This window comes from Phalacrocorax aristotelis, chromosome 7 (assembly GCF_949628215.1).
Source record: "Phalacrocorax aristotelis chromosome 7, bGulAri2.1, whole genome shotgun sequence".
NCBI classification, from domain to species: Eukaryota; Metazoa; Chordata; class Aves; order Suliformes; family Phalacrocoracidae; genus Phalacrocorax; species Phalacrocorax aristotelis.
Genome location: NC_134282.1, coordinates 33,110,216 through 33,136,044, shown reverse-complemented (window position 1 = coordinate 33,136,044; position 25,829 = coordinate 33,110,216). Strand labels below are relative to the sequence as shown.

General features: G+C 39.4%; 1 protein-coding gene and 1 pseudogene across 1 annotated transcript; one reads left to right on the top strand and one right to left on the bottom strand.

Moving 5' to 3' along the window:
• Positions 1 to 8: 8 nt before the first annotated feature.
• Positions 9 to 25,526, bottom strand: REC114 (REC114 meiotic recombination protein). Its single transcript, XM_075099821.1, has 6 exons — positions 25,331 to 25,526; positions 24,791 to 24,880; positions 9,099 to 9,182; positions 4,803 to 5,015; positions 2,915 to 2,977; positions 9 to 170 (listed from the first exon to the last, which is right to left on the bottom strand). Exons 1-6 carry the CDS (start codon positions 25,499 to 25,501, stop codon positions 9 to 11), a joined length of 783 nt encoding a protein of 260 aa, XP_074955922.1. The 5' UTR covers positions 25,502 to 25,526.
• LOC142059550 (ELAV-like protein 1 pseudogene) lies at positions 9,762 to 11,900 on the top strand (annotated as a pseudogene).
• Positions 25,527 to 25,829: the final 303 nt, after the last annotated feature.

Sequence of the window (25,829 nt, the reverse complement as noted above, 5' to 3'; positions counted from 1 at the left end):
GGTATTTCTCAACCTTCTGTGAGTTTTTTCAGTTCCTTCTCCACATCTTCCACAAAAGTCGGGAAATTCTGATCCATAAGACATAAGCGAATGAAGGGCCCCAGTTCTTGTGCATGCCACATGGAATGCCGGTACATGAGGGGGAGCTCAAACTTCTTTTTCAGAACAGACTGTGAAAGTAAAAACCACAAAGGTGTTGTGCTCGTCTTGGACATAAAAGGTAACATTACATGGATGCTGTAACAATCCAGCTATGTCAAGGTTTTCCTTCAGTATTTAATAAATATGCACCTGCCTTGTTAATGCTGTTTGAAGACTTTCCATGAGCTATGATTTCAGTATGTCATGTTTTCTGATACCTACCTTGGATTCAAATATAGCTTTTTCATGACTTTGCAATTGTTTAAATCAGAAATGCCAACTTCCTGGGAAACATGGCTTCCTCATGAATATCCATTCTGGTTAAGAGAAAAGTATCCCGCACAGGGCCTATATACTGCTATGTGAATTGTGTAAGGATGACCACATATTGCAGTTCTAAGCCCTTAAGTTAGCAAGGTGTCTTTTAGAAGTAGATGATGGGGCTTTAGGAATTAAAACATCCTTTTCATGCCCCTTTAACACACAACCACACATGCACCCGCGCCCAGCTTTTTCCCTTGGCAGTGGGTGAACTATGTGCACCAGGTCACTTTTCAGTGTAAAACTAGTGGCAGCGAAGTGGCAGATGTACAACATCACACGCTGAGGTTGAGAAGCCCTGACCGCCTCCCAGCATCTGTAGGCAATGCTGCTGTCAGCCATTAGATAGGCTGGAGAAACGCACAGGCTTAACGGAGCAGTAGGTTATTGGGTGACTCCTGAGCACTTTTCGCACTGTTGTTGTTATGGCAACAACCTGAAGCAGCTCAACTAAAACATCCTGTTGGATGTAAGTTACATTAAAGAAATAGTAAGTTCACAGTTGAAAGGCCCTACTGCAGCCAGGGCTGCCACTTGTTGTAAACCACATTATTCATACTATGTGTTAATTTTGTTCACACCAAAATTTATTCCATCATTTGGGCTGCAAATGTTCTATAGAGCTCACCATCTACTCGGCCTTTTACTTTCTTTACCCCTTTGTGCTGGAGTCATTACAGCTTCAGCATCAGTTACAGATACTTTTTGGATATGTTGGATGGGAGAGAAGCAATGGGAGAGAAATGTCACTGAAGCACTACTTTGAGGTAGGTGTGACATACAGAGGTAATCCAAGGCAAATGGTGTTATTAGTCTGGCATAAAAAACAACAACAAAAAAATCCCCACAAAACAAGACTTCAAAAGCCTCATCTGGCCTTGTTTTTGATGTGCTGATACGAGAGGCACTGGCTAAGCCAAGCCTCTCCGTATGGAAAAGTCAGCATTGCTGTTCAGTTCAGTCAGGCCCCAGCTCTGCTCCTTGAACCTGAAACACAGTACTAGACAACTGGCAGACAGACCAGGTGTGCTGACAGCTGGAGCATAGCTGTCTTGTGAGATGGGGAAAAAACCCAACCCTTAATATTTTTGCTAATCTTATTGTTGGTTTACATTGCAGTATTACTCTTTTCCTGGGTCACACCATAGTCTTGACTGGAGAAAAAGATCTTTAAACCCAAACTGTAAGAAAATGCTTAAAACCACCTCTTCTGCTAGCTTCCTGAAGGGGTGGAAGTAGAGAAATTTAACTCCCAGGTGTTCCAGAGCACCAGCTGAAAGGGTGTGTTTCTGAAGGTCAAGTGGGGAAAAGAAGTTGAACTGTGAGCAAACCTTGTATCGCCAGTGCATGTGTGATCCCAATGCAAAGCACAGTTGTGTGAAGGTAACAAGTAGAAGATGATGCAGGAAACTATTCCAACAAGGAGTCTCTTTGTGCCAGGGAATAGTAATTCAAGTGAGAGGGATGAACATGTACAGCAAATACAGTCCTCACTGGCAAAAAGTTTTTTTTTGAAGGAGGCATCGTGCTCCCGTCTTATACAGGGATTACAGAACTGCAGTTTTCAGAAGCTAGGCTGTTCTTAATAATTTTGGTGCTAAATTACACTTCCTAGTATTGCTTCTTAAAGCAGAGATTGGTGATGAAAAACAGTTGCAAAAGGCAAACTACCTTGTGTGATTGCTCTGACTTGTTGGTGCCATCGTGTTGCATTGTACAAGGACAGTAACAGAACTGGGGGGACTGAAACGGCAGCTCCTGCTACTGAGAGTACAGGGAACTCTGCTTTCTGAAAACAGGTGTTTAAAGGGCTTTTTTTGGGGGTTGAGAGGACAGATTTGTAATAGGGAGCATAGGGGTTGTCCCTTAAACCACTGGTGTGAAGAAATGTGGACTTGATCATCCTGTAGATACGGAAAAAGGGTAGGGAAGACCCATAGAAGCAACTGCTCAAAAACAGAGGTTGGAGAGAGTATTCCCCTCTACTATCTGATTCTGTACAGTCCCAAATTTGCACAGCAAACGAGCAACAGTTAACCTCCAGACATTTTTAAACATGGCTTTACCCTGGACTCCTCAGTGAAGCAGTCAACTGAACTAGGGGATCTTTTGTTGTGGGTTAAGGATGATTGCAGTCCTAGCTTAAGTCTGAAAGTATCAGAGGTCACTTCTGCAGAGTCCAAGAGTGACAGAGCCATTTAATTGGACATGACCTCTGGGTATTTGTTTGCTGTTGACGAAATGGTTTGTTTTCATGCAAATGGTGTAATTGCACCATGAAATACCTGGTTTTGCAGCTTATTTCCTAGCTGCAGGTCACTGCACATGATGGCAGCTTGGTGTTCGGCAAAGGCGTTTATCGGATGTTTACAGCAGGTGAGATAGCTTGCTCTTTCTCCGTGCCTGAGAGATTCAGTTACAGGATCTAAACATTAGGTCATTTTTTTCTTACCTGTGCTAGCTGTGTTACAGATCTTTTTTCCCCAAGGCAGGAATCTGTTAGAGGCTCATCTGGCTAGAAAATATCAAATGCAAAAAAGGGCTTGTTACCAAGCAGAGTGTGGGTATGTGCAAGAAGGGAAGTAGTTCCATTTTTAGAGATAACAGGAAGAGAATGTGCTCAGCTACCTTATGCAGGAAAAAGGAATCTTTTTATGGAACCTAAATGCACATCTGCTCAAGTCTTCAGAAATGAAAGACATGAAATAATGGGGCTGTAGTTAAGCTGTCATCTCTGAACTAAGGTAACTTAAACTACTTATTAGAAGTAACTTTAAAAAGTGCTGCATATGAATGCTCACCAGGAGCATGCTTTTTTCCTTCCCATGGGTCACATCACAGAAAAGATGGCTTAAGTTCCCAATTCTATTTTCTGAGCAAGGTTTTCAGTGTTAACTTCTGGAGAAAAGAGCATTATTAATACCAATGGTATGACTGTTGGTTTTCAATAGCATTCTGCCATGAAATACTTTCTTTACTTTTCATTCTTTGCTCTAGCTTATTGGGAAAGGAGCAAAGCCCAAAGTATAGGTAATCTGCTTAAAGAACAAACAATAAATCTTGAGCATCAGCTGTTGAAGGTCTCCCATATGCCTTTGTGGAAATGGTGCAAGTCAAACTAGCAATGTACTTCCCCCCCAACACGCACGCTTTCTCTACCAAATATGATTCCACTGTCCAGTAGGGTAGGACCTTCCTGGAGTAGATCAGGAAAATTACATAGCTGAAAGCTTTGACATTCCTTTTTCAGGACTCAGTCTTGGTCCTGATATTTTTATCATGTACCCCGGCTAAGTTAGCTGTAGGGATGTTTTTTAAAGCTAGTGAATGTCATCCTTTAGATACTCCGGAGTATATATTTAAGAATTAGTCACCCTCAGAAACACTATCTGCCTTTGCCTTTTCCAGTTACCTTAGGTCTTTGTCTTGGAGAGAGGAAACTTTCTGTTCCTACCCTGAAATAGCTTTTGAATGTGTCAGGTTAAACTCAAATTGATACAATTGCTGTATTTACAACTATTAACACAGCAAAACAGGATTAGGTGAACACAATCATTTTCTTACCCTGTATAGTTTTTTTTTCAAAGTCCACCCAGTAGTTCCCAGCAGTCTCAGATGAAAGCCACACTGATGAAATTGTAGGCATAGGGTTTCTTGGGTTTTTTTGGTAACTATTCGGCGCTCAGTCTCTGTCCCCTATTCTTCATTAACCTCAGCAGAAAACATCTAAGTCTTCCAAACCATACCACCATCAGATTGGGAATTGGTAAATATCACGTGGCTGTAGCCTTTGCTGCTGTTTCTTTTAATGGTTAGTAACTTGCTGTGTGTGCCTGAGCTCTGCATAAATTGTTCGTTTCCAGGGTCCCTAGCTAAGGAAAAATTGAAACCCCAGAGCAATCTTTTTCCACCTGTAAATCTCATTCCACATGCTTGCTAATATTCTTCCTATGGTAACATGAAATGCGTGTGTTAAGCTCAGTTTGACCTTTTAGGGGTCAAAACAAAGGCATCCGATTGCTCTGAGGTATATTACAATAAGCTTGAGGAGCTAGAACCCCTTTTTTGAGCATTGTCCCATTAATGACTTTTCAGGCACACTGAGAAAATAGGAAGACGATAGCCAGCTTCAGCAGCTGACTTCCTGAATAACTGGAGCACCGTTCACTAACTAGGTTTTGCTGCACAAAAACTGAATCTTGGGTGTCCCAAATCGTATTCCATACAGATGGTCTCACAGTTGCAAAAAACTTTCTTCAGAAGTAAAATTTGTCACTTACAGATCTAATGCTAATGGTTGATTATTCTATTTTTCTGTCTATATGTTCTCGCATACTTACTATGTGTAGTACAGATGCATGTTGTTCAGTGTCCTTCGCTTGATTTTCAGCACTAGGCAGCTGATTGAGGCTGTGGTAGAGCTGCTGGCTTTGTTCATCCATTACTTGAACCGGTGTGTACTCCGCAAGTTTCTGAACGCAACCACAGCAGTGTCCCAGCACCTGTTCCTTTGAATCTCCACCAAACTGAACACGAAACATGCGGCATTCATTCTGCTCAAAAGCCAAAGAGCAATTAAATTAACCGTGAATCCCCTCCAACTATTTTGATTTAATTAAACTCCTATTTGTCAGAGTTAGGAAGAAGGCGATAAATTTTTGGATCACTGCACCAACTTAAATACAAAGAAACTAGCTTTCCCTGCTGTATCTTCATTCATCCCAGCTGCTAAATCAGAAGACTATTATTCCTAGTTTGAAAATCAATTAAAAAAAAAACAACAAACCACAAGAAAATGGCAAATGAGCAGAGCCACTTGTCAACTAATTAGAGGTCTAGCCAAGTGAAGAAACCTTGCCATAATGACAGTTTTTAGTAGTATAGCCAGGAAATTATTTTCTTGTTGTTGCTGCAAATAGTGTTCTGTAAGGATATACCAACCCTGAACACTTATTTGTATCAAAAAATGAAATTACTCTAAGAAGAAGTTAACTCTGGAATCTGAGCTAAAAGTTCTGGGAACTGTATGATCCATTCAGGATTTACATTAATCTCTGCATCAAACCCAGCCTTTCCTACCTGCCTGGTGTGCCTGTGGGTAGCTAAACATACAATTTCAGCTTGGTGCTGCAACTGAGTGCTGCTGTTCCCTGAATAGATGCTAACACAGTTGTTAGGAGTGCAAGGAACTCAAATGCCTTACTTTAAATACTGAAATAATACTTGAAATAGATTAAAAAAAAAACAACCACCTAGATAGAACTGACCCCTAGTACAGGTTGTTGTGCTGTATCGTAATAGACTTTTTTTTTTTTAAAATGTACCTGAGGTCCAGGAAGCTGCACTGAAAATGGAGACCTAAAGAGTCTGTTGTGCATGATAAGCTTGTCCTAAGCACATTCAACTGATGGAAGGCAGGTACATATTGAATGTTCTTGTTTAGGGAGTGAATTAATGGAACTTTCAGTCTGATCTTGAACTTTCAAATATAAAACACAGCTAAAGTACTATAAAAGTTTTCCTGGGACCTATCTAGCTTATTTGAGTCTTTATCTTTTGGAGATTTCAACGTCAAAACCATTTTTTCCTTAATGACTAGACGTGCTGCTCAACTGCTGATTACAGGAATACAAGGACATCTTTCAAAATTTTTGTCTCAAAGATGAGCCAGCTCTTCATGACAGCTTGTATGTTTACATGCATGTTATTTTAAGATGCTTGCATTGCATTAAATGATTTTTAGGGCATTGTAAGCATAAAAGCTTGTCTCAGTGCCTTTTAAAGCAGAAAAAATGTCAAAATAATTTGAGCTGTAGCACTCCTTTTACCAGTGCCCAGTTATATTTCCTCTAATTAACTAAGATGTCAACTTAACTGGGTCAGCTTCACATAGCCGAGAACTGATTTGTGGATATGCCAGATGTGAGTTCTCACTAAAATGACAGAAAGGTAACTTGCATCTTAATTTGAATTCCTTTTGGAGAGTTTCAAATAACATTTGTTTTAGTTACCCCTACAATCCCCAAATCAATTTTCAGCCTGAGCTATTTATATTGCTTTTTCACAAGGACTGGTAAATACTTAAGGTTGCAGTTTATAAACAACAACAGACTTTGTAAATTAAACATTTTCCTTTATGGAAAGAAAGAGTGCCCTCAAAATCAGCCAAGATGGTGTCAAGTTTTAGCATAAACTGAGTACTGGGCAATAACACCTGAACCACACATGAGCTGAAGTATTAAAGAACCTTGAGGTCACTTGGAGCATCAAATTTGCACCTCTTCCCATGCTGGGGCCAGGGGGCGAGCACAATGAAAAGAATATTTGTCTTGCTACTGTTTACAGATTATTTCATATAACAATTTTTTATACAGACTAAGACTAATGTGAGAAAAGTGATTGCTAAAGCTGGAGCAGTATAAAGTGCAGTCACAGCCATGCAGCTGTTTCTTTCAGCTAAGTGTAAGACACAAGCATGCATCTGACAGGTACAGCTTCAGAATTGGACACTCACGTTCTTCACTGAATAAAATGTCTACTGGTACAGCTGAGTTTCAATAGTGTCCCGCATCAGGTATCTCCTCTACATGCCTTGTTCCTTCAAGTATATTAACACTAAGCTTCTCAAAAATATAGTTTTGAAACCCATTCTGCTAGCAGAGAGCCCACAGTACCCTATTAAAATTGAATTTCTTAAGAAATTAGTGTATTTTGCTATAAATGCAATACTAGTGACTTACAAAAGACAAGGAGTACAAGGTAAATCAGAAGTAATGGTGTAATATTTAGTTGCCCACACCCCTTAGTTGCCCTGTGCACTCAGATATAAGAACTGGTTTTTGAAAACCTAGTTTGCTTAACTCTTTTCCTTACTTAGGCCTAGCAGGGTAGAGACGTAATCCCTTACGTGGTGTGGCTGGCTTCCTGAAGTGTTAAAAAAATTTCTGAATATTAGCACAGAAGCTATATATACTAACAGCATTTAAGGAATCACTTCAGCTACAATTCAGGATATAAAGTAAGGAAACTGCATGACAGGACCACTGCAGTGCCAGTAAATCCAGTTTAAGTCATATGAATTTATAGTAAGTAAACATTTAGATGCACCAAATTAATTTAAGGCTATGTTGCTATTCCTTCTTTTCTGAACTGTCCCTCAGAGCTTTGTTCAAGCCCCAAAGCCATTGTGACACTGATTTTGTTCCTTGTGAGATGCAGCAGAATCCCTTAACACTGTGCTGGGGAACTGGTTCTATTAACTGTAAAGGAAACAGATGATCTAATACTGATTCATCAGAACTAATCACTGCAACAGCTCGATAGTCTTCAGTGATACTCCACCTTTTATAAGGATTTGATAAAAAATCAAAGAGTAAAGGTGGTTTGATTTCAGGCAAGCACAACCCATGAATTTAAAACAGTTTTAAGATATTTATGCAGTTCCTAGTGCCACCATTAGACTAGGCTTATTCTGAAACAAGATGGGTCCTTATATTTAAACAAAGTTTATTTTGCTTCACATCTGCTTTTATCTAGCAACTAGCAAGGCATTCTCCTCTCTGCAAACTATGTTTGGTTTGTAACATCCTGTGGAGAAATACTTATGCATCTTTCATAGAAGAAATCAGATAAAAGATAAAAATAAAACTAAACAGGAATTTACAGTTTTCAACTATTCGGGATATCGCTATTATTTGCAATGACAATAACCCAGCCTATCCCAGAGTTCCTCTCAGGGAGAGTGCCAGAACATCCTGGAATACCTGAGATGGTTTTATGCCTTAATAGTTCTATGAATGGGGCGAAGAGTTAAAACCGGTCTCTAGCAGCTACTGAACAAGGGGCTCAGTCTTTTGCCAAAATTCCTGTTTCTAACTTAAGAGATTAATTCCCTTGGCAAGTAGAGATAGTTAAACTGGAGGCAGCTGTTTCTGCTGAAACTACAAAGCCTAGAAACTATGAGGGGAGAAGGGAGAGCTCTTCTCATTTTGAAACAGGCTTTGTTTCTGAAAAACCTGGTGAGCACTCAGTGTAGATGAGTAAGAAACTTCTCAGAGTTCATCTAAGAACCAAGAAAACGGATTTATACATACGTTGGTAATAAGCAAGTGCTGTTTAATCATTTAAAGGCTAACCAACCATTTTTCATGAGATCTGAGGGGAAGACCAGAAACCGAGGTCTCTTTCATTGCCTTGATGCCAAATGCCTGAATCACTAGCCTGCCACTACTGTGGTGGGTGTCAGGGGCCAGAGAATGGCTAAGTGTTTGATTAGATACTTTGTTTGCCAAAACAAAGTGTGACTCATAGGTAGTGTGCTTCTGTAGATGTAAAAGAATCACTTAATCTTTTTCATCGTTAGCCATGGCAGATAAATTCTAAAATAAATACTGGTCTAGCTGGTTTAGTAGCTAATTCTCAGAAAGCAGTCTTAAAACACTTGAGTATTAGCAATTACAAAACACATTGAGATTATTTAATCCATTCTTGCTTAGTATCTAGAGTAAAAAAAAGCATTTTCATTTATATAGACGATTTACAGTATCTCAGAACTCCTGGTTTAATTTATCCAACATTAAGAAATCTTATATGGAACAGTGTTGGCTATTAAAAATAGTAAAAGCAACTCAACTTACCTTTGCCTGTGCACAAAGCAGTAGGCAGTCTGCTCTTCTTACTATTTTTAGCCACTTGTGGGAATCAATTAATGAAAAGCCTTCCTGCAATAAAGCAGAACACAAACTACTTGCACAGCAAACATGCAACGCTCAGAAGTACACACTTAGCTGATGTAATTTCATCCCTAATGAAGATTAGCTGTGTGCATACATCAACTTTTGTATCTGTCAAACAACTGCCAAAAATATTATTTTCACCACACTAGGAATTAAATCTGAACCTGTAGCTCCAATAATAACACTATGTCAAGGTACATTCTAATTTTCATATATAATTTATGTTTATATTTGTGCACTTTATGAAAGTCTCCGTGAAACGCATAATAAAACGGCTACAGCAGAACCCTTTAAATTCTTCTGCATCCCATGAAGTTGCCTGAGAGGGCAGCAGAGGGCAGGCAAACCTGAAGAATGGGACCGCAGTTGGTTTATCTAAGGCCCAGAGAGGCATTTTCTCCAGATGGAATTCAGGTAAACAAGAAGCAGCTTTGATAACTAGATAAAGATGTTTTTATACTCCAGTTGCATTAACTGTCAGGCTCTTGAAACAAAACAGACTGCACAGCATTCTGTAAAAATAGCCCCAGGAAGCTGAAAACATCATATAAAAATTGCAAGGCAATGGACTGTGTCTCCCAAGGTACTCCACAGACTGCCACAGAGTCATTAGTTACCAAAGTTTAGAGTGGAAAAAAACGCAAGCAAATTTAAGAGCAGGGAGGAAGTTACCTACCTGTTCTATCCGAACTCATAATGCTTTCAGTGACCACAGCTTTTCACATAAGCTGCTTTTCATAGGTGTCCCAAAGGTCAAGAACCACAAGGCATGTCCATCCTGGACCACCAGCAGGGTGTTTTTGCCAGAGTTAGTGTCCATCTTACATAGGTCCAGGCTGGGAAACCTTCTGCCATTCTATTTTGATACAAGAAGTCACCTTGGTAAGACACTGCTCTCTTAATGTGCTGGCACTGCCTTTATAGTCTCCTGCAGCAATCGCATGTAGATTTTTAACTGAGCTTTACAACAGCAGTGTCTAGCAAGAATTGAAGAGTTGAACCAAAGGCAAACTGTATCACGCAGCTGATCAGACACCTGCTATGATGGACTCCAGAATGTAAGACAGCAAAACTTATTCAGGACAAAGTTGCAGGACACAGCTTAGGCTATGGCTTTGTGATTTACATTACTGCAAAAAATGCTGAAAGATCAATAAATACACTGAATTTTTCAGACTTCAGTCAAAAACTATCAAGGTTTCCGATGCTCGCCCAAGTTCTGAAGTTATCAAGGATACTAATTTATATATTAGTGGACTGCCAAGATCAATGACACAAAAAGCTGTAGAAGATATGTTTTCACGTTTTGGACACATCATCAACTCCTGTGTGCTTGTGGATCAAACTACAGGTTTGTCCAGAGGGGTCGCATTTATCCGGTTTGACAAAAGGTCAGAAGCAGAAGAGTCAATTACAAATTTCAATGGTCACAAACCCTCAGGTTCCTCCGAACCCATTACAGTGAAGTTTGCAGCCAATCCTAACCAGAACAAAAATGTGGCACTGTTATCGCAGCTGTGTCATTCACCAGCTAGACGGTTTGGAGGGCCAGTGCATCACCAGGTGCAACGATTCAGGTTCTCTCCTATGGGTGTAGATCACATGAGTGGGCTTTCTGGTGTAAATGTTCCAGGAAACGCATCTTCTGGCTGGTGAATCTTCATCTACAACCTTGGTCAAGATGCTGATGAGGGAATCCTCTGGCAGATGTTTGGCCCCTTTGGTGTGGTTACCAATGTGAAAGTTATTAGAGATTTCAACACCAACAAGTGCAAAGGTTTTGGTTTTGTGACCATGACAAACTATGAAGAAGCTGCAATGGCCATAGCAAGTCTTAATGGCTACCACCTGGGGGACAAAATCTTACAGGTTTCCTTCAAAACCAAGAAGTCCCACAGATAACTTGCTCATGCTTTTTGTATGGAATAGATAATTGAGTGACAGAAGCTGAAACATTTTTGTTAGTGTAAAACTTATATTGTGCCAATTTTCACAAGTGTTTGTCTTAGGCTAAATGAGAAGTGAAAAAGGTTTTATATTCTGGGATGCAACTGACATGTTCAAATGTTTGAAATCCCACAATATTAGACCAATTTTAAGTTCCTTTAAGTTATTTCATTTAAAACATGTTAAAAATCCCCTGAAATAATAAGTAGATTGCATTAACTAGACCCTCTGGATGGTGGTAAAATTGAAGCATGCTTTCACTTATGAGACTAACATTTGTTCCATTGACTGTTGTCTGCAAAAACTGGAATTTTCTGAAAAACATCAGGCTGAATTAATTCATTTTCTTGTTTTTTATGTTGTTGTTTTTCCTACCCATTCCCCTGACCTTCTCTACCCTGGACTCGGTAGTATGGAAGAAAAGTTGAGAAATACTAATGTTTTAGTTGACAGTAAATTTTTTTGATCAATTAATATTCATTACTACATATATAGTTGAGGATTAGGCCTTTTAAAGTCAAGGCCTTGTAAGTAGTAGCATGCCAGCAAAACTTTTAACCCCATTGATGAGGTAAGTTACACTGAGCAGTGGCCGAGTTGTCAAATTCAAAGGTTTTAGAAACATTACCTTTAAAGCCCACTTTCTAATAGGAATGGACCAAAGAGTTTCAAAGAAACTCCAGGAGGATTTCAGAGTCAAAGTGAAACTCCAGAAAGAGAGTGAATATATGTTGCTACTTTAGCAAACTGAATCTCTTCTCTCTAAATATTTAATGCATGGTGCACTACTTACTGGGACATTATAATGCAGCAAGATACTTACTCATTTTCAAAGATCATTATAGTTTGAAGTCCTTTGGTAGTTCTATTTTGTAAAGAAAAAACAGTTATAAACATTCTTTTTTCCCCTCACTACAAGAAGACACTGAGGTGCTGGAGCGTGTCCAGAGAAGGGCAACAAAGTTGGTGAAGGGTCTAGAGAACAAGTCTTAGGAGGAGCAGCTGAGGGAACTGGGGTTGTTTAGTCTGGAGAAGAGGAAGCTGAGGGGAGACCTTATCACTCTCTACAACTACCTGAAAGGAGGTTGTAGTGAGGTGGGTGTTGGTCTCTTCTCCCAAACTACTAGCAATAGGCTGAGAGGAAATGGCCTCAGGCTGTGTCAGGGGAGGTTTAGATTGGACATTAGGAAAAACTTCTTCACCGAAAGGGTTGTCAGGCATTGGAACAGGCTGCCCAGGGAGGTGGTGGAGTCACCATCCCTGGACGTATTTAAAAGAAAGGTAGATGTGGTGCTTGAGGATATGGTTTAGTGGTGGACTTGGCAGTGATAGGTTAGCGGTTGGACTTGATGATCTTAAGGGTCTTTTCCAACCTTAACGATTCTATGATTCTATCATTCCCCAAAAAATTGGGGTTAGAAGGAGAAAAGCATTTCCTTCTGCACTGTAAATACAGGTCCTGACAGCAGGTAAGATGGCCCGGTCACTTCGAGCATGTCTGTTTGTGCTGAGTGCTCTCAAAAAGTCTCAAGGTAGGACTTGCTACAGCATGAAAGGCCTCAGGGTCAAAATAGGAAGACCTCACTGTGCGACTGATGGGAAGTACCGAGCTATTCTCTACTCTTGCAGGAATTGGTAAAGGAATCTGGATGCTAAGAAGGATACTGAGAAGAGACTGAGAATTCCTGAGGAATGAAATGAGATTAGTAGGCTAGGAAAAAAGCACAGCACTGTTAGAACATTTCTATAATAATCAGTAGTGTTTCATATGTCATATTTCCAATTGCACCATACAATATATTACTCTGAAATTTGGCTAAGGACATTCATGGCTGTGCGGAGTTTAGCCCCAAAATATTGTTTAATGCTGAAAATGGAAAAACACAAGCAAGTTAAGCACTGTGATTGTGCATAGCAGGAAATATGTCAGAAGTCAAGAATTTTAGTCACACCAACATCATGGAAAAAGGGAGCAGCATCTGCCACAGGAAAAATCTGCATTAATTGTGCAAATGCATTGCCAAGAGGTCTTAGTACATGTGGATTCACTGAGGAAGCAAGTGAGGAAAAGAGGACTGAAGTCAGAGGCTTAAGATACAGCTTGCAGTCCATACAAAAAGGGAGACAACTGGTTGCAGAGGACATACCCAGTGCAAGAGTTTGAATGAGGCAGACGATAGGCTTTCAAGTCAGAAGAGAAAGATGGGATATGTAGAACCTGAAGGTATAAAGCAAAAAAAATATTTTTAATCTGTCCCTTCCAGACTGGGTATAATCTTAATGTTTATACAAATAATCTGAAAAGTAAATGTTCTCACTGTTTGGAATACAGTAGACCAAGTGCATTTATGTTTCTTTTTTGTGAAATAAACACAAATTAACATGAGGTGAATTTCATCTCAGCGTAAGGACTTATTTCTGTCATTGAAAACTGTAAATGTTGAACATCCTTTAATTTACTTATATTGAGGGGAATACCCATACCTTCTCAAAACACATTGGCCAGTTCAGAACTGCTTGCTCTGCAGAAGCAGCCAGGCTGAGTCCTGAACAACCAACTGGCCTAGGAACTTGTGCTGGAGTCTGCTCCTAAATACATGCTTAGTGCTTCCTGCCATAGGCAATTTCTCCACTGCCACTTGGTCTTCCTCGGATTCCCCTACCAAGCCCCAAAATGCTGACAGTGAAGCAATTCTAATAGGCCATTCTCTCACTAGGCCACTTTAACTTGTGGCTACTTCTGCTGACTCTGTTAATTTCAGATAACTATGGTTTTTGATACACACCAACTGTGTTTACTTAAATATAGCTGTTTCTATATTAAGTCTATTTTTATAGTGTTTTTCTTTTCACTGTAAGATGTACGTAGAACAAATGTTGTCTCCTTAAAATAATAACTGTTTGCAAAGAAATCATAAAAAGGCAGCCAATGTTTAACTTTCCTACCAACTATTTTATTGACATTCCCCAAGTTGTCATCCTTTTATATATGCTGTTTCTGAGGTAAAGAATGATGGAAAAATAAACAGCATTTGGAATTTTTATTTATATACTCCTAATTATTTGATTCCAAACTAAAAATGTAATTAACTGACAGTTAGTTTACTTCAGGCTTAATTAACTGAAGAACAAAGCAGAAAGTACTTCCTTTCCCCTTGCACCTTTGGTTGACTGTATATTGCCAAGCAGAAACAAATAACTAAGAATAGCTAAACCAAAGAGCCACCCAGAGCTGATTTGGCACAAGCAAGCTACCTGAAAAAGGAGAGGGAATATTTTAGACAAACTTGGGTCTGCAGACCTACTCAGATTGAACTCCATTGTTTATATCAGTAATCGTCATTAGTCAGGACCCTCTAGATTTTCCTTGCTTCTAAGCAGCAAATAAGCCCAATTTTGCACCATGTTAAGAAGGTTGATTCTGTTCCCCTTGGTTTTCCATGTTACCTCAGTCAATCTAGACTGTACGTGAGACTGCCTGAATTAAGACAAAATAAGATGCTTCTTAACAATGACAATTCTCTCTTGTCAACAATGAAATAGTTATGAATCTGCATGTGAAGCTAGTTAAGTGAATTCAGAGCAAGAAGAAGAAAGACCACAATAAATCTGTCCCTTGTTCCATTGCTCGAAGTCAAGAGGATCTCTGCCAACATCCAGGAGCTAGACATGGGGTAGATCCTGGAAACTGCATGGCAATATATTGAGATTATAGTCCATTTGTGTCTTTCTAGAGATAGTGAATTGTCTCTAAATCTGCTCTAGACATATGCACTGACAAAGAAAAAAGTAGCAGTCCCTCCAGACAGCTGTTACCACACTGCCAGAAATACAGAGAACAAAGCAGCTGTAGTCACACTGTGCCCCTTGAGCAGGCACCATCCATACCTGCTTTACATTCAGAGTTGGGCGTTGCTGAGCAGCATTGTGCATGAGCAAAGACAGGCGGCGGTGTAAGATTAATCAGGAATATAGACAAAAGGCAATCTAGAACTGGGCAGGAACATAAGACCTCAAAAATTTACAATTTGAAGATATAAATAGCAGCACTTTTTGAAGTTGGGTCATTAACCTTCAACTGTGCAGATACCACTTATGTCATTCCCCAGGGTCATACCTGCAAGAACACTGTATTAAAGAAAAACAGTTTCACATGTCTCTGACAAAAATCTAAGTCTCTCTAAATCTAAGGGAGGACTCTGAGAAGAATTAAGCCAAAGCAGAAAACATGACATTTCCCAAATATTTTGGAAGCAGGCAAGACATGACCACACCTTCCATGAGGCAGAGAGGCCAATAATGCTGGTCCAACCTTACAGCCACCTGGTCCATCATTAATTGGGAAACACTTTTTGTTCTGATTTTACATTTCAACCGTCAAAAAGCTGCTGGACAATGAGGCCTATGATCTATGTTGGAATGCATTGCATATTATTTAAATTTTTTTTTATTGTATCGTCTAGAAACCCTATGGTGCTAGGCAACATATGAACACAGGACCAGATTACCTGTTTTATGTTAGATTGCAAGGCCTTTATGCAATCCTATTTTAACTGAAAATTAATATATATTTAAGAAATGTTATTTGTGTAACAGTTCAGCTATGCTGTCTCACATCACTTAGTTTGGATTTAGTCATTCATGAGACTGATGTTTTCAAACAAAACTGAACTATGTGTAAACAGTAGCTCAGGAAGAAAAAAAATTCCTTTTTGCCACAAACTTTATATACTCTGCCCTTAAATTACAACCAGTATTAAAAAAGACCAATAAAAACCCAGAATGCCACACACAAAGACCAATTCTTCAGTTCTGGCTGCTGCTTATAAGAGGCTCATGCAATGCAAATAAAACCATTTGTTCTCAGAGTTCACAGTTCAGAATGAACGTATGCATTGTATAATGCAATGGATTAAGGACTTCGGTGGGTATTCCACAGACTAGGAATGTGCATCTGCAAGAATCGATGAGTTCAGCATGAGATCAAAAGAATTTTATTGTATTAATTAATATCCTAGGCATAGTTGCCAAAGTGGTCCTGTCTGATAACTGAAGCAAGATGGCAGAAGAGAAAAGCTAAAGGCCTCAGACAATATCCTGCTTGCACCATTCTGATTCAGACTGAGTAGCACAGTGGTCCACAATTACCCAGAAAACAGAGCAATCTACTTGCAAAGGCCGTGCTTAGTTTCCACAGAGGTGCCTGTGAAAGTTCCTTAATCCAATCATTTCCCAAGCAACCAAGACACAATGGAGGTGCAGATCTAGCACAGCACCCCTCATGATGCCTTTGCAGGGCAAAAGAAGAGACTTGCAAAAGCACTTTTCTGGGGAAGGGTAAGACGCTGTGCTGCTCTGAGCACCCCACCTGCGAGCTCATGCAACATGGCACAAAACCAGTAGGGACGGCTTCAACAACCTGCCATTTTCCCCAGATGGAGAGAGGTACTGCCCGGTTGCTGTGCCACCCTACCCAGAACTCTGCTCCATGGATCTGCTCACCATGCTGAGGATGTAAGGTACAATAAAAATTCTTTTCAGAAATAATATTCGCTATCTAGATTTTAAGTGTGATTTGTTAAGTTACAAATACCAACATTTTTTGACTTCTAATATTTGAGGTACTATTATTAGTTAACATTTGTGCTGAAGAACATCTTGTTTATTCTTAGAAGTGACTAATTTGGAAACAAAGGAACAGTAGTATTATTTCCAGGGATCTATGCATTGTGGTCAATACATCTAGTAAAACCCTGCAACAGAATAGAGCTATTGTAGATGAGAAGACTGTTACTAAGCATTGTCTCAAGACACAGTAAAAATAAGGATGTGAGAGCAGACAGTCTGTAAAAGCTTGTAAATTACATTCAAGTATTATACAGAACAGTAAAGTAGAGGCAAAACTGAGATGCTTTCAGAAAACCAAGTAAAATGGGAAAACGTTGTTTATGAGTGTTTGCTTGAAACTTGACATACAGATTATAAACCAAATGCTTACATATATCTGAAAAATACCAATTTTTAACTCATTTCCTTCCCCAAAGAGAATGTGAGTTGCCATTTTACACTTCTTAAATTAGAAAATTGCTTATTCTATAAAATTTGAAGGCTTCCTTTCATTAATGACTGTAGAATGTAATTCCAGCTTAAAGTTAGAAGCTATGAAAATTAAACTTTGAACATAATTCCAATCTAATCATCATTATTACCTTATAACACACCTAGAAGCAGAAATTTTTCCTACTCGTATCTTTCTTCAAGATCTAAATAAGGTCAAATACATTAGTTTCTATTCCTGCAGTATGAGCTGTCTTGAAAACTGAGTCGAGAGTAGAGTGCCAGCATGACCAAAAAATAAAAAAAAAAAAAGAAGAAAATCCCCAAACATGACAACTTGTAGCTCGGAAATTTTTGCAGGGACAGCCTTCTGCTTCCCCGACTCTACGTGTCAGTATCCAAATGTGTCATGTATAGCATCATTGGGAAGGTAAGGACATAGCAGAAACCATGTGCTGTATGTCACTTAGATCTTAATGTAAGCATTACCCATCTCAAACAGATCTGTAGAATACAGAATAGGAAGTGAAAGAGGAAAGAGGTGAAAGGCAAAGAAAAAAAACCCAAGGCTGACAGACAGCAAGCTAACTGGAATACGGAATAAAAGGATGTTAAGCTCTACATTATCTTTTTTCATGCAATTTTTTTTTACCCCCAATCTCTTAGAAGCCGGATTTTCTATCTTGCTATTAAGCTTATTTGATTGTGGAAAAGAACACATCAGGGTTGAACTCATTAAACAAAGTGCTCTGTCTCTACAGAGGCAGGAAAGCCAAATGAAGTAGCAAATGCAGGACACACAGAGCCACCCTTGAGACAACCATGCCCAGGGACTCGGCAACCTTCGCCAAAGTGCGAAGTGTTGGGTGCAAGAGCATGTGCTGCCAGGTGTCACCTTTCTAGAAAAAACTCCCCCAGATGGGTACAAACTACAGTCCCTTGAAGGAGTGAATAGCAAAGATAAGCCCCTAACTCAGGACAAACCTTGATGTTTCATAGTGAGAACCCAAATTATTTTTTTTCCTAAGCTATATTTTCGAACAATGACACTTGACCTACAGAGGTAAACTGGACGTGCATGGGTTTAGCTGGCTAAAGCTCTTCAGGGCATCCCATTAATAAGTCAAGTTAAGCAATATCTTCTTTAATTCCTGATACAAAATATATACTTTCCCAGATCAATACCATACATCAAACTCTAACTTTAAGGTAAATACAGTTCACAAATAGGCATCACTACTCTTTAAAAACTATTCTAATAGTTGGATTTAGAAGAATTTAGGCAAGAGAAAAGTAAAGAGCAGAACCCCTTAAAACTCTTTACTGCTGCCAATCACCAACACATAACTGTTATACATCAGGAATGTATCATTATATCAAACAAACAGGGAAGCTAATGCAGAAAGATATTCAGCTTTTCCAACACAAACATGTCAACAACATATGTTGAAATAAAAAACTAAAATTGAAATTGAACTACAATTGCGGTACTGAGTAAGTCAATAAAACTAAGATCCTTTCTACTCTTTCAGATAGTGATCATAGCACCTTTAATTAAAAAAAAAAAAAAAACAACCAACCAACCAACCAAAAAACTAACTTCCTCTAGCTTTGCAAAGGACTACCACTAAGCAGTATTAGCAAACCGCTCACTTCCCTAGGTTTCCGTCAAATGTCCTCATTTATTGCACAGGGACCTCCGTCTACCCAAGGCACTGTTGTGAATATCATCTCAAAAATTTGTTGAGTAAGTTTCAGGCACTGCAAAAAGAGCATCAAGAACATCAGAACGGCTGCTGAACACTTGCCTAATTAATGAGGATAGACTCTACTGTATCCTAAGCACTGTTAGCTAATTAGAAGTCATGAAGGGACCAGGAAGGAACTAAGAACATTTAGACTACACTTTAAAAGATCAGGCCACAAATCAATTACTCTGGATTAATTTCATCTTATTAAATACGTCCTCTTCACAATTTCAATTTGTTTCATTTGTAGCATATTAAGAATCCTAGCACAGGAATTAATTGTGTTGAATAAAACACCAAAATATGATTTTCATGATGTGCTGATTCAAAGGAGGAAAAGGAAATAAGAGTTGTGGTAAATAGAGCACAATCTATCTTGAGAGCACGGCCAGAAACTGACAGAGATGCTGTTGAGATACTCCCGTTAAAATTCCATTATCTACAGTATGCAAGAATGAGATTTTTCTACCATAAAATATGCAGTCTGTTAGGCAACCCTGCAGCATAAACAGGTCCTAAAAATATGTTACATAAATTCATTCCAAAGGAAGAACTTTGTTTAAAAAAACCAAAACACCCTTTAATTTGCATTGCATATTGAGGATTTTTATGTTCTATGCTCTCAAGTTCCATTTGCCCTCTTCTTCATTTGACTGGGCTGATCACAAGAAGTAGCTTATATTTTAAAAGGAAAGCAATTGTTTCCTTGTTAAGATAGTTTCAAGTATGTCTCTGGCAGTGTCATTAAAGAATGTTGAAAGTGATCTTGAACCCATACCCATTTCCCAAAAGTTTACCTACTACAATAAATAATTTGTTTTCTTTCAGCAAAGTGATGGAAACACTGAATGTGTCCACAACTCTTTGTTATAATACCATGGAATTACTTTATAATACCATGGAATTACTTTAATGACCAGTTCTGGAACATTCTCGGATATTGTAACCAACTGATTCAAACTTAAGGCACCTTACCTGTGTACGCAGCACAAGGTATTCACTAATCTGCCCGGCTGAGAAGTGCTGGGACTGTGCATACACAGTAGCATTATTTTTGGCAAGAAAATAGTATTTCAACTTCCATTAGTGAAAAGACTGCTAGAAGGGAATTAATTAAATATTCCACTATTTTATTGCTCATGAAAATAATTCTGTAGGCCACTGTGCATTAAAAAAACCCCGGTTGTTAGGATTGTTAGGATAGGTGAATATTTTATTACTGTTTTATAAATGTTCTTCTTACCCACAGAAGACTCATAGTTTCCCTTGGCAAAAAAATAGCTAGAATTCTTTAAGAAAAAGAAAAGGTTTCTTAACATTCCTGCTTTAAGAAAATAAAAAGGACTGAGAGAATACATAGATACGTCCATTATAGAGAAAATATTTTGATATCACATCAGGAACACCTGAATACTCTTCATAGAATGGAACATGTTAATCCAACCATCAATGAAAAAGATTTCCATTTCTACACAACCTCAGTTTTGTGCAAATGGAGTTGCAGTGAAAATTGTACGTAGATGAAAGGTAGGCACCAAAGAAGAGGATTCACTAAACAAATAATTTCTACGAAAGCTATCTCCTCTTGTTTTCACACTGACAGGAGAGTATGTTACAGAAAATAGTTTAAGTATTTTAGTATTTAAGAAATAATCACCTGACATGAAAAAAGTTTGATAAAAGAATCACATACAACACAACAAAATATGCCTTCATCCCAAAAAGGTATTTGTAGGGCCTATGCTCACTAAGAGAGCAAACACTGGAGCTATCACTAGCGTGTTGGCCAACCGAGACTAGTTTAGTGGAAAGCTAAATACGAAGCTGATCAGCACTGTGTTCAGGCAAGGACTAGTTCAGTTAACATCACTGTTCACTGCAGATGAACGAACAAAGAAAAGTTCTATGTGAAATACAAAACAGCTAATGTCTGGAAGTTCACACTTTTCAGTATGTGACTTTGATTTTTTGCTGGACTTTTTAAAAAGCATCCACCCACAGTATTATCAGCATAACGCAGAGCTTGCTGGCAGCTAAAAACGTTCTTTTTGGCTTCTGTAAAATGTACATACTACTGAAGAACAGATGCACTCTGACTTTTATCTTCCTAAATTAGAAGGAACAAATCAAGATAGTTTGCATATTTTAATGCACTGATTTTACTACATTCTATCCCAATTTTAAACCAGAAGAGAGAAGAATATATCATACAACCGAAATACCCATTTTAAAACCATCCACTTAATAAGTTTTCTTTGTTACAGATGCTGGATGAAAACTTTCTTTTTGTTAAAACTATTACCTAGGATGATCATGTTAAAAATCTTGGGGTAGGGCGAGGGTTTCTACTCTATCATTACTGCTGCAGTCAAAAAAAAAAAAAAAAGTTAGGAACATTCACCACTGAATGAATTCTTGGATTTAGCAGTTCAGTTCATTCTTGGGTTACTGTTAGAGGAGGAAAAAAATCCCTTTATTATTCATCCACAGTTTTACAAAAATACAGTATTGTTATTCAAGTTCAGAAGGAAATGGGGTCCCTGTGATGCATATCTTGTGCCTCACTGTGTTCCTATGCAGAGGTACAAGGTACAAAGCTACTATAATTGTTACTCAGTTCCCTCAAAACCAGGAGCCTGTAGTACATCAAAAGGTCTGAAAAGTAGGGATCTGAAGATACATCAAAAGACTAGACACCAACAACTTAAAGGATGCAGTTACTACGGAACAAGAAAAAGTTCTGCAAGTACCTCAGAGGGAATTTTAATGCAGGTAAGACAGCACGTATGTGTTGGAGAACACCTTAGCAATAAAAAGGAAATACTCAGTAGCCTGGGCCAGCAAGCAGAAATGAATGTACACAGTAAAAACACAAGCTAAATCTTTCAAACAATCGCCGCATTCTATCAAACTTGATATGTTGCCTCTGGAGCAGAAATTTTCATGTTACCCTCTGTGACAAAATGTCCGTTATAATGGACCTCCAGTGAGAGGCTTTGGTCTGTGACAATTTCAAAAGAACTCTATGTACTTAGTTGAGCTAAGCCTGTTTAAATATTGTGACAGATGTCTCACAGCTCCTGAGAGCTGGAAACTAGCGGGAGGTAGAACCAGTGAGATTAACCATTTCTACAGTCTGATTATTTCTACAGCAATAACAGAGACCACACAGTATTGCAACTTTTTTGTTATATGGGATCTCAGTAAGACATCTGCAGAACCTCACCAGTGGCCTATGCAGTTCTGGCTAGCTTTGAGTCTACTGCATCATAAGCTGCTCCTGTTGTCAACAGGCCTTAGAAAACTTCTGTCCAAAGACCATGGTGTAAACTGTCCTTGGACAATGATACCAAGCTTCTAGTGTCCCTGCCTGCTAACTGAGGAAAACCATTCAGAGATCCAGTAATGGTCATACTTACTTTGATATCAATGCTGTTATCAGCTACCAGCCAACAACATCACTGCCTGGGCTGCCTTTTTCAACACAATCCCTGTGTATCACCTTTCTGTTTGATGATACCCGCTGCTTTACTAAAGAAAGACACTTGTAGATTGGGATTGTCCCATGAAGAAAAATATTATCACTGCATATCAGTCTTGCATAGCGCTAGGAAAAGGGACGCATTTCTAGGATGCCATGTGCTTAAGGAACAAGCCTAAGCAGTACAAAGCTAAGCCAGATGTGCTGGACCAAATCCCTTGTGAACAGGAAACCTCACATAGTTATGAAGATGCCTGCCCACATTCAGAACTAGCAGACTGGGAATTTGCTAGGTTTTTCAGTGAGTCAAGTATGTTTAAGAGGAATGGTGGGAGGACTGCGACTGATCCAATCTCTGAGAAACACAACAGGCATAGGGCACATTGTACCAGTACAGTTCACACCAGTTTAGTTCTGTATACACAGCACACACCTGTAGCACAATCCCAATTACATATGCTCAAAGATGTGCACCCAAAGGAATTGACAGTCAGGTTTTAAACTGCATATGACACCAGTTTAGTATACCTTGTCTCTAACACTTAATGAAATGGTGTTGGTGTTGGCCTTAAGGCTGGTATAGAAGCATTGCCAAAAAAACCCGCAAAACACCCAAACTTTTTTTTTTGTTTGTTTGTTTTTAAGCTCTCAGTATTAGATATCGGTCACATTTACCAAGCATGTCTGTTCCACCTCTATTCTGCACTATTCCTAGGCTATGATTGTTACTGTAATATCTTAGTGTCTCTCAGAAGCTGAAACAGACCCAATAGATCTCAGAAATTCCTCATCTCACATTTCAAGCAAAGCAGCTGCCTGTAAGCTTCACTAGCCACTAAACGAAGAGCCGCAATAAAGTGCTTTTCTCTGCCAAGTTTTTATTATACTTCCTGCACTCATCTGTTACGACAGCACAATTTTATCTGCCCATTGTTACTTGCCAGAATGTTTTTGCCAAACGCAGCCTTTGAAGGGCTACAGCTTTTGTCTGTGCCATTTTACTCTTTAGTTAGTTATTAAAACTTACTTTCAGTTGGCCTTTTCATGGTTATTTCAAGGATGTTCTACACAGTAATGTAAGTCTACTAGTTACTAAACAGTAACTAGTGAGGGGTACTGAAAACAGGAGCAGCCCCTGCGAGGTACATTCTGCACTGATTAACTTGAAGCAGAATTTGGCAAGAAACAGCAAGTCTCATTTCAGTTGTGTTTCTTTTTACTACCCAGACTTCTGATTACTCCACCCCTTTTTCTTATTCAACACCACTGCTGCAGTGCTTTCCATCTTCCATTTTTACCTTGCCCAAGAACATTCAGCTTCTCCTCACTAAATATGTGAGCCAAAGACCATGACTTGTATGAGGGGTATCCAGACTGACAGCTCTGTTAGCTCATTCATTACCTATTCAATGCTGTTAACACACTCACAGGCCAAAAAAATTCAAGGGTATCCTTGGTTCTCCCCTATACTTGCAAGATGTTTCTCTAAGTTTAAGACCTTTCAGGAAGCACAGCAAAAACTAATTTATAAGCTCATACATATTTAAAGCTACAACACACTCTCATAAATATTCGGTACTAAAAAAATAAAGTCTTTGTTATCTTAATACTGCAGCATCTTCCAGTGGCTTGTAATAGCTTTCTAATATATTTATCAGCCAATTCCTACTTGTTATCATCACCGAGTATCAGTGACATGCACTGAACACACTTGAATCCAATTTCCAGCATGGGCCTTCTCTCCTAGACAGAGTGTTTCTGTCAGCCTCTTTGGTGTCATTGTAAATTCTTTACAGTTTAGTAACTGGTTATGCTTATGTACAGGCTACAGGAAAATCAGTTGACACAGCTCTGGAGTTGTTATTTTGTCTCCATGAATACAACATGTATGTTAGATCACATTACCCAACAGAGGAAAAAACCCCATACCCTTTTATAAACCAAATTATCAAAACCAAAATACTAACAGGTCATTGGCAAGAAACTAGCTGGATCATACAGGAAATCTTATAGGGACCAATAGTTACATTATTATCTATTTCTTAACAGTGTATTTTCTGTTTTCTTAGAGAGAAGAAGAATAAAAAAACCAAACACATATCTTTCAACACCAGCAGAACTTTGTACTACATTTTAATCTAGACTTCTAGAGCAACAAAAGAAATGCTGTTCCTCAGTATGAAATAATGCATTTAGTATTCTGATAAATGTAGAAAGAAAGCAGCACATGAGAATTACCATAAGCAAAATAAAATTGGCAGTTTCCTTTCAGTGGGAGAGAATATGAAGCTGAGAAGGGACACGAAGTTCATACTGATGCTAGCACGAATGGAGAAATTCTTTATATGTGAGAAACTTACCAGTACTGTTCGCCCTTGGGAGATAAAGAAATGGCCAGACACAACAATAGTAAGTATAAGATGGCCTGACTCTTCATTTGATTCAAAAACCTTTAAAAAGATAGACAAAATAAAGATCTAGCCCTATAAGCACAGAATCTGCATTTTCTGTTTCTAGTGCAAAATAAGAGGTTTCAAAGGTCAGCGCTACAAGCCAGGTGTATAATTTACCTCTCAGTAAGGCAAATTGCGCCCCACTCCCACAGACAGGAGGAACACTTAAGAACTTTTTAACTAATTATAACTCCATATACAGATTTAACTACTTTAAATAACCATTCGGACTCTTCCAACTTGATCTATATTGTTTAATATGTCAGCTCACTGCCGAAGAAAGGAATACAACAAAGTGGGCCACTAACTATTGTATCGTTGACATATTTACACTAATAACGCATGAAGCAAAATCACTCCTGATTCTTGCATTAGCTCTGGACTGGCAAAAAGACACCAGCCAGTTACAGCAAAAGCAAGGAGCCAGGCCCCCACGCCGCCCGTCACCTTCCAAGACGTGTTTTGCCCTTCATCGTCGCAGTCCGTCGGGGGCAGGAAGCGGCCGTAGCGCTTCAAGGGCCACGTTGTGGCGCTGCCAAGGAAGCAGGCGTCGCCGGCGCTAGTCGGCCCCGAGGCCTGCCCCGGCTCGGAGGAGCGCCCCCCGCCCGCCACCGCCATCCCTGTGCTGAGGGGACCGCGGCGCGCAGCGGGAAAGGCCCGGCGCCGGCGGCGGACAAGCGGATGTTGAGCGGGAAGCAGCAGCCAATAGGAGGGAAGAGAGAGCGCGTTGGGGGAATTGCTCACCAATCAGCGAGCGGCAGAAAAACGAGAGCCAATGAGGTAGCGCGCTCGGGCTCGCGCCCGTCTTTTTCTGGCGATCGACGGCACGAGCAGCTGTGGTATTGCTTGTTCTCCTCAGCAGCGTTCGGTTTCGTCCTGTCTCCTTTCAGGGGTGCCATTTCTCTGAGGGGATCGCGGCTACTGCCTCCCCCTTAACCCAACAGCC